This window comes from Staurois parvus, unplaced genomic scaffold, assembly GCF_062004578.1.
Source record: "Staurois parvus isolate SC_StPar_1 unplaced genomic scaffold, SC_StPar_1.0 ptg000217l, whole genome shotgun sequence".
Classification (NCBI taxonomy): Eukaryota; Metazoa; Chordata; class Amphibia; order Anura; family Ranidae; genus Staurois; species Staurois parvus.
This window is the reverse complement of record NW_028318013.1, coordinates 8,858,832-8,875,379: the sequence shown is the minus strand read 5'-3', so window position 1 is coordinate 8,875,379 and position 16,548 is coordinate 8,858,832. Positions and strand designations below refer to the sequence as shown.

At 41.5% G+C, this 16,548-nt stretch overlaps 1 protein-coding gene across 5 annotated transcripts in view; it reads right to left on the bottom strand.

Annotated features, from left to right (window-relative positions):
• MARF1 (meiosis regulator and mRNA stability factor 1) overlaps positions 1 to 16,548 on the bottom strand; it is a 243,654-nt gene that overhangs the window by 206,048 nt on the left and 21,058 nt on the right. For all 5 annotated transcript variants that reach the window (XR_016312994.1, XM_089679093.1, XM_089679095.1 and 2 more), the window contains exons 2-3: positions 14,877 to 15,084; positions 13,624 to 14,289 (exon numbers count right to left, since the gene is read on the bottom strand). Coding sequence is in view for 4 of the 5 variants with exons in the window: in XM_089679093.1 (XP_089535219.1) it covers positions 13,624 to 14,289; positions 14,877 to 15,023 (813 nt within the window). In the remaining variant the exon portion in view is untranslated. The remainder of the gene's footprint in view (positions 1 to 13,623; positions 14,290 to 14,876; positions 15,085 to 16,548) is intronic.

Genomic DNA, 16,548 nt, shown 5'->3' with positions numbered 1-16,548 from the left:
TGCCTCACCAGAGGGGGAGGGGGGGGGGTGGAGGAATAAGTTATTTTTCCCTTTCCCCTTACGCCAAGATTTTTAGATTTATAGGTGGCATTTTATCCCCCTATTCACAGTCCTAACCTATACTATGCTACTTTTAACTAATACACATAGTTAAGACCCAATATAAATAAATAGTTCATAAAGTGAAAATCCGTGCTAGGGTGCCAGTTGCAGTAATGGAAATGCTTCAGTGTTTGTGCTTGAAGATATAGTAAAATTACGCACTCACCAGATGTGTATTGGAAATACGCATGTAAATATACACAGAGGTCCCCTTTAAAGGAAGCAAGGTAGGCCAGGTATAGAATAGCCTCCCTCTGGGTGGTATACAGCACAGCAGGTGTTCCTGGGTTGTAAAGGAATCCACCCAGCCAGAGGTGCCATTTAAGGGATGGATGGGTGTTTGCATCCTTTTTACGGAAACTCCTTCCTCTGGATACTGGGATGGACTACAGCTTCTCTGTCGGGTGGGCTCCGAAAATGAATAGCTCAACAGGGGAGCCAAACAAAAGGTGCCCATAGTGTAGTAAATTTGAATAAGGAAATTTATTTCCAAAATGAATATATTCAAATTTACTACACTATGGGCACCTTTTGTTTGGCTCCCCTGATGAGCTATTCATTTTCAGAGCCCACCCGAGAGAGAAGCTGTAGTCCATCCCAGTATCCAGAGGAAGGAGTTTCCGTAAAAAGGCTGCAAAACACCCATCCATCCCTTAAAGGGGACCTATGGATAGTCGGATTCCTTTACAACCCAGGAACACCTGCTGTGCTGTATACCACCCAGAGGGAGGATATTACATACCTGGCCTACCTCGCTTCCTTAAAGGGGACCTCTGTATATATTTTTATGCGTATTTCCAATACGCATCTGGTTAGTGCGTAATTTTACCAGATCTTCAAGCACAAGCACTGAAGCATTTCCATTACTGCAACTGGCACCTAGCACAGATTGTCACTTTATGAACTATTTATTTATATTGGGTCTTAACTATGGACATTAGTTATAATATAAGCACTGCACTTTGAACTTATATGTATTGAGGTTTTATTTGGTTACCTTTTAAAGCAATAGCTGCTTTTATTCGAGCGCTCACTGATTTATATACATTTTATACTATGCTACTGATACTCCATTTAGATAAAGTGAAACTCTGGTGGCAATTCACTCAGATAAGAAAATCCTGACAGTTACTTTACCTCCACCTGTTCGCGCTCATACTTTTCCTCATGGTAAGCTGTGGCCCTGATGTTAGTGTATATGATGCTCATACGGTTCTAAAACTTTTCAGATTTAGAGGTTTTATGCCAGCTACACTACTTTTGCATTTGAGTGCCACAAAACCTTGTTTTGCCTGGTTTTTCGGTCAGACCCTCTTCTCCACTAACCCACCCACCCGACTCCCTAGAGTCCTGCTAATCTTTGCAAACTTTTTTCTTCTAGCCGACGAGTTAGCTCATCTACCTCTGTTCCCGGTATAGTTTCTGTCTTCGCTGTCTTTTTCTGTCTATACTCTTTAGCGACCTCCTTAATTTTTCCCAGTAGTTTTTTTTCACCCTCATTTTTTTTGACTCCGCTTCCTTCTTACACCATGAGTGTTCAACTTCCTGCGGTTACATCCCTAAAATTTATATCAATAAATGCTAATGGCCTAAATATACTGGAGAAACGCTGTTTTTGGAAGAATGTCAAAGACTGAAGGCCAAGGTAGTACTTGTTCAAGACACGCATTTTAAACAACACGTGCCTAAATTTACTAATAAAACACTACTTCTCAGCGTTCCATGCTACATCTGCGTACCAAAAACAAAGTCTCAATCCTGATAAGACAGGTCTCCTTCCAGGAAACAAATGAAAGAAAACCCCAAAGACCAATACTTGTTTATGAAGCGCTTGCTTGGGTTATGTCTTCTTACCATTGCTAACATTTATAGCTCCAATAGTGGTCAGGTTACATTTTTTCAGCAGTTTGAAGAAGAGTTGGCAGAATTCACCATGGGGATGTTGGTACTTGGGGGAGATTTTAATGTTCCGCTGAACCCATTCCTGGACTTCTAGTCCAGAAATTCTACAATGCCTTACCGCGCACTCTGCCAAATTAACTTAAAAATCTATGCATGCATGATTCCTGGTGTGTTCTACACCCAAAAAAAGGTAAGAGATGACCCCTTTATCTCTGCACCTTCATTCCATAACAATCACATGGGTATTTCCAGAGCAAGATTTCAGAAGTACAGTTGTGTTCAAAATAATAGTGTGTTGAAAAAAGTGAATAAAGCTCAAATTCCTTCTAATAGCTTATATTTCCATAAACACAATTGCATTGGGAACTCTACACATTCTATTCCAAATCAAAACATGAAGAAAAATATAATCATATTTGTATTGTTCCTCTAAAAAATTTTAAGAAAAGTGATTAGACTGTTCAAAAAAAATAGCAGTGTTTGTATTCTTCTTTACAAAGTCAAACATTCACTATATAAACTGAAAAATGTTTGAAGATCTTGCTTTCCTTTGAATCACTTAATATTTAGTTGTATAACCACTGTTTCTGAGAACTGCTGTACATCTGTGTTGCATGGAGTCAACCAACTTCTGGCACCTGTGAACAGGTATTCCAGCCCAGGATGATTGGACTACATTCCACAGTTCTATTTCTTGGTTTTGCCTCAAACTGCATTTTTGATGTCACCCTACAAATTTTCTATTGGATTAAGATCCGGGGATTGGGCTGGCCACTCCATAACGTCAATCTTGTTGGTCTGGAACCAAGATGTTGCACATTTACTGGTGTGTTTGGGGTCGTTGTCTTGTTGGAACACCCATTTCAAGGGCATTTCCTCTTCAGCATAAGGCAGCATGACCTCTTCAAGTATTCGGATGTATTCAAACTGATCCATGATCCCTGGTATGCGATAAATAGGCCCAACACCGTAATATGAGAAACATCCCCATATCATGATGCTTGTGCAACCATGCTTCACTTTCTTCAGTGTACTTTGGCTTGAATTCAGTGTTTAGGGGTCGTCTGACAAACTGTCTCCAGCCAGTAGACCCAAAAAGAACAATCTTACTTTCATCAGTCCACAAAAGGTTGCGCCATTTCTCTTTAGGCCAGTCAATGTGCTCTTTTGGCAAATTGTAACCTCTTCAGCACGTCCTTTTTTCCAACAGTGGGACTTTGGGGGGGGCTTCTTGCAGATAGCTTGGCTTCACATAGGCGTCTTCTAATTGTAACAGTACTCACAGGTAACTTTAGACCTTCTTTGATCTTCCTGGAGCTGATTGTTGGCTGAGTCCTTGCCATTTTGGCTATTCTTCTAGCCATTCGAATGGTAGTTTTTCGCTTTCTTCCACTTTTCAGGTTTTGGTTGCCATTTTAAAGCATTTGCGATCATTTTAGCTGAGCAGCCTATCATTTTCTGCACTTCTTTATATGTTTTCCCCTCTCCAATCAACCTTTTAATCAACGTACGCTGTTCTTCTGAACAATGTCTGGAACAACCCATTTTCCTCAGAATTTCAGAGAGAAATGCACTGTAACCAGCATGTACAACATTTGCTGCCTTCCGTCCTTCAATAATGGCACTAATTGCCACCTGTTTTTCAAAGAATTAATGACCTCACTAATAGAACTCCACACTGCTATTATTTTGAACATGCCCCTTTCAATTAGTGATTCAATTACACAGAATCAGAAGCATGCATGTCATGACTGTTGGATTTCTATTACTCTACTACACCTGCTAGTAAATGTTTTGCCATGTAGAAATATCATTTCTACCAAAAACAGTGATTGATCAGGTTAGTGACGTCTGACTGCTATTATTTTGAACACAACTGTATATTGTGGAGAATTCATTCCTCTCTACTTTAGAGACGTTGCTACAGTCAGTCAATGACCTCTGACAAGGTATGGGATTTGTTTCATCACGATTGACACTCCAGAAATAGATCCCCTCATTCAGTGGGAGGCACACAGCTGTCATTAGGGGGGAATTTTTTTTGTAGTCTGCAGCAGTGAAAAACGCTCATCAGGCTCAGGTGAACTCCATTCTCTTGGACACATATGCTGGAAGATTCTCTCAAAACAACCACGGGCTAGACTCCAACTACTTAATGAACTGGGTAAAAAGGTCTAAACAGCAATATATTTTACACCAAAAAGCATTATATGAATAAGTGGCCGCTTACTAGCCAGAGTAGTTCAAGCCAAGAAAGGAAAGATGGTTCATTGCATTAAAGATGCCCAAGGCATTAACCACTGTTCAAGTTATTGCCAAACAATTTGAGGACTTTTATAGTTTTGTATAATCTCAAAAAACCTTCTCCTACCCTCTCAGCATCCTCCAACGAAAGAACGTTTTAAAACTTGAAGACACTACAGTACACCACTATTACTTTGCTGCACCACCTGCGTCTTTTAAAACCGCTTGAATTCTCTGAGGCATGGATTTAACTATCGACAAATAGTATTCTTCCTCAATCCAGTTCAAACTTTCTCTTATTGTAGTTGCCAGATCAGCTTTGCAGGTTGGAGCCTTGTCATGTACCATTTTTATTTCATTTCCACCATAGATTTTCAATTGGATTGAGGCTCAGACTATTCATAGGCTATGCCATTAACATTATAGGTCTTTCCTGAAGTAAAGTTTTCATGGCTTTTGCCCTATGGCATGATACCGTATTTTTCGCTCCATAAGACGCACCTGACCATAAGACACACCTAGGTTTTAGAGGCAGAAAACAAGATAAAAAATATTCTGAACCAGGAGGTGACCAGAGACTGCGGACACAGTACAGGAGGTGACTGCTGACCTTTGGGGAGGGAGGGGGAGTGGGTACCTGAATTTGACAGTTACCCGCTCCCACTTTTGCAGTGTTGTCCTCTCTTTAATGTGGGCACCCGGCTGACAGCCGGGTGCTCAGTGCGCATGCACTAGAAGCGCTGCGCTTTGTGATTGGTCCGCCGTTTTCTGGGACCTGTCATGTGTCCCAGAAGACGCCGTACCATTCACAAAGTGTAGCGCTACTCGCGCATGCGCACTGGGCACACGGCTGTCAAGCCGAGAGCCCACACTAAAGAAGCCGGCGCAGGAAGACTGCGCAGCGATGGAGCGAGGAACAGGTAAGGTCCCGCTGCAGAGTTGAGCGGCCGGCCCGGTATTCTGACATGGCGGCTGTGGAAATACCGGACCGGCCGCTCCATAAAACGCACTGACATTTTCACCCCTTTATCATCCTGAAAAATGATGTCATCACCAAACATCCTTTCAACTGATGGAAGAAAAATGGCCAAAATCTTAAAATAAACCTGTGCATTTTTTGAAGGTCATCTCCCCAGTACCTTTACCTGACATGCAACCCCTCAAGGATTGTGAAAATTGGCATGTTTTTACATTTCATTGGATGGCACCAAACAATTTCCGGGATCACCACCCTGCCTAAGACAGATTGATGATGCATCACTGAATATCACTTTTATCCAGTCATTCACAGTCCATGATTGTTTTTTTTTTTTAACCCACCGTAACCTGTTTTTTTCTGTTTAGGCATTAAAGACAGTTTTTGTTTGGCTTTTCTGTATTATAAATCCCATTTCCTTTAGGCAATGTCTTATAGTTCGGTCACAGACATGGACTGCAGTTACTACCCATTTGTCCTGTTGTGCAATTTCTGTTTTCAACCCTTTCATAGCCCCTTTTTGGAAAGTAGGCACCCCCCAGGAATTTAAAAAGGCATTGTAAGTACTTTGCAGATCTCATTTTTTCCTCACAAGGTTTTGAAATATAAAAAAAAAAAAAAGTTTTCTTCTTCATTTTCTCAAAAACTTGTACAAACGAGATCTACAAAATACTCACCATACTTCTTATCAAATTCCATGGGGTATCGCGTAACAAAAAGGGGTAATTTGGCAAGGTTTGGTGCTAGCCTGGCATTTCAGGGCTTCCAAAATTGATAGGTAGTCAGGAAGTGTAATGAGGAAACAAAGCCCTTTAAAAGCCTGAAGGTGCTTATTGGAATTTGGGGTGCTGTATGCGGCTAGACTGCCAAAAAGTCTCACATGTGGTATCCCCATACTCAGGAGAAGTAGCAGAATGTATTTTGGGGAGTAATTACACACATACCCATGGCATGGGTATTTGACAAGTTTGTGTAAAACAAACACATTTATTATATAATTATTTATTTTACCCCAAATTTTGGAAAACAACAAAAAAAAAAAATTCTTCTGACTCAACACGCCTCTCAGCAAATAGTTTGGTGTACATTCCAAAAAGGGGTCATTTTGGGGGATGGGGGCATTTTATGCCCAGCATTAGAAGTTTATGCCACACATCACTCTAACCACCTGAAGACCAAGCCTTTTCTGACACTTTTTTTTCATGTGACCAAAGTATTTTTTGCTAGGAAATTACTTTGAACCCCTACACATAATATTTTTTTTTCAAAGCAGACACCCTAGTGAATAAAATGGTGGGTGCTGCAATTTTTTATGTCACATAGTACTCACGCAGCAATTTTCCAAATGTAAAAATGTTTTGAAAGAAATTACACAATTTTTTACTCTTAATGCACAACAACAATAGCCAATTATTTGGTAAAATATAAAACATGATGGTATGCCGAGTAAATGGATACCAAACACGACATGCTTTAAAACTATGCATGCCCTGTGCAATGTGGAAAAACTGCATACATTTTTAATATCCATAGGCAATGCTTTAAAAGCCTTTACAAGCTACCATTTACAGAGGGGGTCCAGTGCTACAATTACTGCCCTTGACCTGACGTTCGCAGCAATACCTCACATGCATGGTACAACTGCTGTTTACATACTGGCACGGGGTCAACGGTTGCGTGTGGGGGGGGGGGGGGGGGGGTGGCGATTGTGAGGGTGTTTTTTTGGGTTTTTTTTTAAAGTTATTGATTTTAATTATGACCCTTTCATTATTTTTTTTTAAGCACTTTTAATGATTACAGGGAATGCAAATATCCCCCTATAACTTCAATAGGCATTGTCATTCTTTTTTGAGAAATCTGGGGTCTACCAGACTCTAGATATCTCCTCTGCCCTTACATTATCTAATCAAACCAAGATCAGAGTGATCAGTTGCTTTCCCAATCTACAAATGGCGCTGTTTAAATCCTGCGAAAGTGGAGTGATGAAATGCTTGTAGCTTTCGATTTCTTAGACTATAGAGCGGATTAGCAACAATCCAGTCTCCATCAGCTCTACGGTCAGCTGCCAGAAACACGACTACATTCTCAGATTCCCCCAATGGCACGGGACTGCCCTAAAAGGCTGTGGAAGGCAGCGGGGGGGGGGGGGGGGCTCCCCCATCTTCTCCCACTGCTTCTAAAAGCAATCCTGCAGCTAATTAGCCACTAGGATTGCTTTCACATGAAAGCCAATAACCAGCTGAAAAAAGCGATAGCAGCTGCAGGCATCATCCTGGTATAACCCCTCAAAGTCCAGTGATGTACCAGTACGTCACTGGTCCTTGCTGGGTGTATATGCTATGTTTTTTTTTTCATTTGCTTGTTTAAGCAGCCTGTGGGCTGAACAAAAAAAAAAAAAAAAAAAAAAAAAAAAAAAGTGAAGAAATCTCTGCGAGAGAAAGTGTGGTATACCCACCATTAGAATATACCAGCCCGCATCCACCCACTTCTAATGGTGGGCACACAAGTATAGGAGCATCCACCCACTGGCCACCCCAGGCCCCCATGCTTCAGCCTATATGCTCTTTAGCTGCGGATGAAAATTCTCATCCAACAGCACTGCACACATATACTTCTGTATATTCTGAGAGAAAGACCCTGCTGCTGTCAGAAGAAACAAGTCGGTGCTGCGGCTGAATGACATTCCTGCAAGGAAAACAGCAATGGTTAACAATAAAACAGTCATAATAAAACAGTAAAATCGTAACAGTAGAACAGTAACAAAAAAAAGTTTTAAATTTATTGTACTTTTTACTTTCCTGACTACCTAACATCTTTCGAGACTCTGTAAAATATGTGCCATGAACTGTGCTGTACCCTATACTAATACTCCACTAGTGTGAGGTAGCGACGGAAGCAGTCCTTGAGGCAGAGACCAGGTTGGCCAGTACAGGAGGGACCAAAAAAAAAAAAAAAAAAACACATGGGTGTTGTGTCGCTGCCACCAACATGCGACAATCCTACGATCTCTGTCACCAATATGAGATGACCGCGACGTCAGACCCCAGCCCTTCTCACTAAACTAGTAACCGAAGGACTAGCCAGTATAAAAAAAAAAAAAAAAAAAAAAAAAAAAAAAAAAAAAAAAAATTGTCCACGTATAACTGGTACCCCATATGGAAAAAAGATTAAACCAAAACTCCAACTATCTTGCCACTGCTCCCCATGTGACTCTTTTCCCTTGTAAATCCGAAACTTTTAAGTATAGCCTGTTGCCCTCTCACAAGTCTTCTACATCTTGACCCCCTATCTGGCAAGCTTGCTGGGGAGAAATTATTTGAATGCAAGGTGGCCAGAAAAATTAATGAGGGACTCATCAACGCAGATGTTTTCCTGTGGAGTATAGACATCTGCAAATTTTTGGTTAAGGAAATTTACGAGGCCATGGCAGCAGAGAACACAGGCATATGTTGAATCAGGTCTGTGGACCAATACAACCGCAATGCATTTGTTTTTCTTTCTAGTAATGACCATGTTGAGGGTTAGGCACACACACACACACACACACACACACACACACACACACACACACACACACACACACACACACACACACACACACACACACACACACACACACACACACACACACACACACACACACACACACACACACACACACCTTTAAATTCGGGAAAACATAATGGGTTTCCATGCAAATGGTAAGGTTTGAATTTGGGTTGACGGCGATAAACTGTTGTGCATATAAAAATTGTTTTTGATTCACAATCCATGCATACAGATCTTCCATGAAAAACAGCTCCAAAAGGAGTATTTAAAATCTGTTTCCACCTGAATTCCAGGTTGGGCAGTGAATGGAGGAAGTACGGGTGCTGCAGAATTTGTGGGCTGCCAAATCGGTATTTGCAAGCACATCTGGAAGAATACTAGGGGCTCTATGGGACGGTGTGTGAATTCTTGGTGGCTGCGGGACACTACTTATGCTCGCCACCGCACTAGCTTGTACTGCACTTATGGGACTCGCCAAGTGACCAAACGATACTGAAGTGCTGGTATGTGAAAGACCAGGATGTACTAGGCTACTAGTGCTCGTCAGTTCACCAAAAAGGTAGAGTGGCACTAGTACTGGCACTCTGCTGCATATGAGTCATCATGCAATTGTAACATCTCAGCAACCTGGAAATGGGGTCGGGTACGCCTGATTTTAAAAAGGTACCTCTTCTCCGTTGTCTGAGCCATCTGTCAGGGTGCCACTGCTGTCTACAGGTTTGTATTCTGAGGCAGATTGTGTCAGTGAGTTTTCCCCTCCACTCTCTGGGATGAAATGTGCCCAGAGAGGAGGAGATTTCATCATTTCCTGTACCCATGTAAAACACAGGTACAGGAAGATCCCTGACAGGACAGGAAAGCGATCATCCAATTTAGGCCGACTATCATTGGCCTAAATCGGATGATTGCTTCCTTAGGGATCAAATCATGGCACTCGCTGTTTGGCAGGGGAAAGCGCCCTCCTCCGGCCCACAAAAAGTTTGGGAGCGAAATTGACCTGTGTACGTACATACATACACATATATAAACATATACACACACACACACACACACACACACACACACACGTGTGATTTTGCACACCTGTGCCGCCCTGTAGCAGTATTCCTGCTATAGGGCAGTGCGGAAGCAGTTAAAAAAAATTTCACGGTACTCAACACATGGCCAAATCCTGGAGCTACAGTGAATGCAAAATAGAGAACAGAGAGTGACAGTACCCTCAGATTACTGCCATAAATACTGTAATTCCTTGTTTACACCTTGATTTTCAGAGATTATCCTTATTGAATAAATGTAATCAGCTTTTGTGTGTTCTGAGGCAACCTTTATCCGTGCCGCCCCCCCCCCCCCCCCCAATTAATTTGTACTTTTAAGCCCTCTTAAAGCACATCTGTCATTAAAGAGTAAAATCATAATAAATTTACACATTTTTTTTACTTTTGAGCCTACTCCTATCACTCTGAATAATCTTGAAGTTTGTAACCCAACCTTGTTAGAACCCCGACACATTTACTTCCCTGAATTCAGGGACATTTCACTAGGTCGAGCTCATAGGAACTGCTATGTCACATAATTCTCAGAGTCTTCCTTCTGAATTACAAAAGGCAGAGTTGGTACAGAAATCAGGAATTGTTATACAGGGTCAGTTTGGTTTGTTTGCAGACTATCTGGTAAAATTTGTTATGTTCTTTGACTGACCTTCCATGTGCACCTTACTGCAATAGGCTAGCTATAAATTGGGATGGTTGCCATTTTTTACAGCTTGTTATTCTGATTTGGTGGGGGGGGGGGGGGTCACATTCAATGCAGTCAGCTGCCATTGTGCTCTTGCTGCGAGTCCAAATGTGTCCCATTGCCTAGGAGGAGGGTGCTCCCTCCAGGCAAACCTGCCCTTAAAAGCAAAACTAAAGCTTTTTTTCCCCTATTAAAATAAACATGTTATACTTACCTGTTGTGTGTAATGTTTTTGCACAGAGCAGCCCCAATCCTCGTTCTCAGGTTTGCGGCCAGCGCTCCTGGCTCCTTGCCTCTGCCAAGTGGCTACATTAGGAATTCACTTCCTATGGTGGTCACCTCTGCGGGCTGTTGTGTCTATTCACTCAGCCACACCCCCCATTCTCTGCTCACACGTTTTGAGTGAAAGCAGCAGGAGCCAATGGCGTTCGCTGCTCTCAGCCAAGTCTGAGAACCAGGAGAGGGGAGAAGAGTTGCTACAGACGTGCACATCGCTGGACCGAGATGGGGATCAGGTGAGTATTTGGGGGGCTGCATGTAAAAAGGTCTTTTTTTTACCTTCAGAGAATGCATTAAGGGAAAAACCCTTTTACCTTTACAACTACTTTAATTTATCCACTGCTATATGTGCTCAACTTGTAGACTCTCAAAACTATAGTTAGGACTGCAATATACACAGCCTTTAAGTGGACACTACAGCTTACACATTTGCAAATGTGTGCAATGAAACACTATTTTAATGTGAATTGTTAGACAGGGTCAACCTGGTTTGTTTGCAGGCTAGCTGATAAGTGTGCTGGGTATTTTGTTTGTGATCGGTACAGGAATCACAGCTTGAAGGCTGCAAGGTACCATGGGATATGTAGTCCTTAGAAATCCAAAGCAAACAGCAATGGAGAAGCTGCAAAGCATACATGTCTGCTTTGAAAAAAATATATAATGCTTGGGGGTTCAAAGTAATTACCTAGCAAAAAATATTTTTTTTATTGTGAACAGTGTCAGAAAAAGGCTTGGTCTTCAGGTGGTTAGAATGTGTGGCATACACTTTTAATGCTAGGCATAAAAAGCTCCAACCCCCCCAAAATGACCCCTTTTTGGAAAGACACAAACTATTTGCTGAGAAGCATGTTGAGTCAATAGAATTTTTTTTTTATTTATACACACACAAATTTTTGGAAAATGACCAAAAATAATTATATAATCACACACACACACACACACACACACACACACACACACACACACACACACACACACTGGGGCAAAAAAGCATTTAGTCAGCCACCAATTGTGCAAGTTCTCCCACTTAAAAAGATGAGAGAGGCCTGTAATTGGCATCATAGGTAGACCTCAACTAAGAGACAAAATGAGAAAAAAAAATCCAGACAGACAATCACATTGGCTGATTTGGAAAGAATTTATTTGCAAATTATGGTGGAAAATAAGTATTTGGTCAATATCAAAAGTACATCTCAAATACTTTGCTATATATCCTTAGTTGGCAATGACAGAGGTCAAAATGTTTCCTGTAAGTCTTCACAAGGTTGGCACACACTGTTGCTGGTATGTTGGCTCATTCCTCCATGCAGATCTCCTCTAGAGCAGTGATGTTTTGGGGCGGTCGATGGGCAACACAGACTTTCAACTCCCTCCAAAGGTTTTCTATGGGGTTAAGATCTGGAGACTGGCTAGCCCACTCCAGGACCTTGAAATGCTTCTTACGAAGCCACTCCTTCCTTGCCCGGGCGGTATGTTTGGGATCATTGTCATGTTGGAAGACCCAGCCACGTTTCATCTTCAATGCCCTTGCTGATGGAAGGAGGTTTGCACTCAAAATCTCACGATACATGGCCCCATTCATTCTGTCCTGTACATGGATCAGTCATCCTGGTCCCTTTGAGGAGAAACAGCCCCAAAGCATGATGCTGCCACCCCCATGCTTTACAGTAGGTATGGTGTTCTTTGGATGCAACTCAGCATTCTCTCTCCTCCAAACACGCGAGTTGTGTTTCTACCAAACAGTTCTATTTTGGTTTCATCTGACCATATGACATTCTCCCAATCCTCTTCTGGATCATCCAAATGCTCTCTAGCAAACTTCAGGCGGGCCCGCACATGTACTGGCTTAAGCAGGGGGACACGTCTAGCACTGCAGGATCTGAGTCCCTGGCGGCGTAGTGTGTTACTGATGGTACCCTTTGTTACGTTGGTCCCAGCTCTCTGCAGGTCATTCACTAGGTCCCCCCGTGTGGTCCTGGGATTTTTGCTCACCGTTCTTGTGATCATTTTGACCCCACGGGGTGAGCTCTTGCGTGGAGCCCCAGATCGAGGGAGATTATCAGTGGTCTTGTATGTCTTCCATTTTCTAATTATTGCTCCCACAGTTGATTTGTTCACACCAAGCTGCTTGCCTATTGCAGATTCAGTCTTCCCAGCCTGGTGCAGGTCTACAATTTTGTTTCTGGTGTCCTTCGACAGCTCTTTGGTCTTCACCATAGTGGTGTTTGGAGTGTGACTGTTTGAGGTTGTGGGCAGGTGTCTTTTATACTGATAACAAGTTCAAACAGGTGCCATTGGTACAGGTAATGAGTGCAGGACAGAGGAGCCTCTTAAAGAAGAAGGTACAGGTCTGTGAGAGCCAGAAATCTTGCTTGTTTGTAGGTGACCAAATACTTATTTTCCACCATAATTTGCAAATAAATTCTTTCCAAATCAGCCAATGTGATTGTCTGGATTTTTTTTTCTCATTTTGTCTCTCATAGTTGAGGTCTACCTATGATGCCAATTACAGGCCTCTCATCTTTTTAAGTGGGAGAACGTGCACAATTGGTGGCTGACTAAACACTTTTTTGTGTATGTATATATGTATATATATATATATATATATATATATATATATATATATATATATATATATATATATATGAGACAGTAAATAAATAGTTTAAAAGGACGGGAAAAAAAAACAAAAAAAAAAAAACAATTTAAAAAGAAAAACCTTAGCAGTACAATCCTAATTCCTTGAAATATCCTAAAAACAAAAAAAAAAAACACAAAACACAAACCACACCACACATCATACAGACATAGTGAATAAAGAGAAAGAATGAACAAACCTTTTCCAAGCAGGCTTCACAGAAGGAAGAACCTTTAAGAAACACAGAAGGTGTCGAGTTTAAATGAAGAGAACCCGTGCAAAAATGTGATAAGATTTCAGACTGTGCAAGATGTTCCTTTAAATGCTGTGCAGCTCCATTAGTGAAGTCTGAGCAAGGATAGTATCCAGAAGTGCCAAGATTAGGGACTTGAAATTTATGGAGATCATTGTGAAGGTGATTCAAACGAACACTGGTGAAGCAGGGAACTGTGTGAGAAGGGTGAAACTGGCAGGGAGACATGCGCTTTTCCATACACACATTCGAACAGCTGGGTGGATGGCTGCTGCAGCTGCCTGTAGCAAAAACTTTCTTGAAGGGACTTTCAGGAGTAAAGGGCAGCCTAGGGGCAATCTGGCAAGTAACTGTGCCTGAAGCAGTTTTCTCCAGGATAGGATTAGGCCGAATGCACCCACTCCCATTGAAGTGATCAGATGTGCAAGATGTACCAATAGAACAAAGCGCACAGCAGCTTACTTTAGAACCGGTTTGAAGCTGGATTTGCTTTACAGATGGAGGTTGGATTTTGTAAAGTGGTAAGGTATTTGTGCAAGGTTGAAATGGGTGTGCAGGAGGGGGTGGAACATCCTTTAGTTCCATTGCAGGTCTACTGTTCTTGTAAGTGTTCTAAAAAACATGAGGGAAAAAAAACAAAACACAAAAAAAGGGTTAACATTAATCACAAGATGCCTACCACTACTGTTCACCTTGTTTTGAGCTAGGGTTAAAATCTGTGCTTGTTCTATCAATGGGTTGGGGTTGCAACTTGAAGTCATCTGTCATTTCTGAGCCAATTAGCTGTGGGCAGAGATTCCCTGCGCCACAGCTGACGTACACAAAGTTGCATGGATGCTTGTGACATAATTGGTCCAATATGACCACCGACATTAAGTCAAGGTCATGGGCATCCTTGCCTCTGTGCACATCAGCTGCAGGGCAAGAAGTCCCTGACCCACAGCCTACTGGCCCAGAAATGACAGTCAACTTTCAGGTTCATAACAACCACAAGATTATCCATACTTCAGTAAAAAATTTCTTACTCAAATAAGAAAATCAGTTTGGCTTGCATGTATCATTCCTTAATATACTAGCTGAAAGAAATTTAGGATTTTCACTTTTTTTTTTTTTAGGTTCCCCATTTAGTTGATGGCCAAATAGCATCTTTAAGTCAGTAGGATATATTAGGCTGCACTGTAGCTTGAAAGAACACTTACTTGTTTTTCTCTTGTACTGGGTAATGCCTGCTCAACAGTTGAAAAGCAATTTGAGAGTTTCCACAGCCAGGGCTCAGCATTTTTGTCTTGATGCTGAAGCCATCCAATAGTCTTAGCACACAGGTTTGCTTTCTCCTTCTCTTCCATGATACAGCCATGTGCAGCACTTCAGCATCATATAGCACCTCTTTGCTTTCATCATTTCTTCCTTTTGAGGGGGAAAAAAAAAAAAAAAAAGACAATATTACCCTTCCCCATCAATAAAACCCTTTTCACACAAGTGCAGTGAAGTTTGATGGCACGGCGGGTTTGCTGCACTTTCCCACAGAGTTCTATTATGTCCCACAGTTTTTGTGCGCTGACAGCGCACCAAAAGTCTTGCATGCAGGAGTTTTGGTACGCGTTCAGAAAAGTGACCCAAAACCACAGGACAGAATAGAACTCTTTGGGGAAGCGCAGCTAACCAGCACCAAACCCGCGTGTACACTGCACTTCACCCTTAAAAAAGGAGTGGAATTCTTTGAATGGCAAATTATAAAATCAGCATTATAAAATTACCCAAAAGATCAAACACTCCAGCAGCTAGAAAGATATGGACAGCAGAGGACACAACTACAAATATATGGACCTTTTATCCAGCGAAGAGATGTCCTGGAGCTCCCCACTGACATCTTTGGGTGGCCGGCTTTTTAAACTTTAGAACTCAACAAGTTCAGTAAATGAACCTCTTACACATAGTGATCATATCCATCCCTTAATTACTGCTCCTCAAAAGACATTCAGTTCAGCTAATATCTTCTCATAGTGGAGGTCATCCATGCATTTCATCAATCAGCACCAATTTACAGGGGTGGGAGTTCCACATCTAACTGCTCAATTAAAATTGTGGCTATATGTCCTGTTCAAAGGACCTTAACCACTTGCCCTCCTGAGGATTTAGCCCCCTTCCTGACCAAGCCATTTTTTGCATTACGGTGCTTGCATTAATTTAACGGACAATTGCGCAGTCATGCAACGCTGCACACAAAGTTAAATTTACGTCTTTTTCCCCCCACAAATTGAGCTTTCGGTGGTATTTGATCGCTTGTGCGTTTTATATTTGTGCTTAAAAAAAAAATAAATAAATAAATTTTGAGAAAATATTTGACCTTTTGCTTTTAAACATGTCCAGTAAAAAAAAAAAAAAAAAAAATAATAATTCATCATAAATTTAGGCCAAAAATGTATTCTGCTGAAAAAAAAAAAAAATCCCAGCACGTGTAAATTAATTGGTTTACATGAAAATTAGAGCGTTTACTCAAAGGTGTTATAGATACTGGATTTTTTTTACTAAAAATGGCGATACTCAAAAAAAAAAAAAAAAAAACCAACACACACAGCGCTGGGCAGGAGGGGGTTAACATGAGGGGCGATCAAAGGGTTAACTGTGTGCAGGGAGTGTTTTACTGGGCACAGCCATCCAGAGCAGCGTGTCCAAGCTGACAGGGAAGAGGAGTAGTAAACAAAGTAGCCATGTGGTCACATCGCTGGATTGAGATAAGGCACAGATAAGTATTGAGGGGGCTGAGGGCACTGCTGTACACAAGGTTTTTTTACCTTCATGCATAGAATGATTTAACTATAACAGTTCTGGGAGTCACCTTTGATAATTGCACATTGTAATTATAATTTT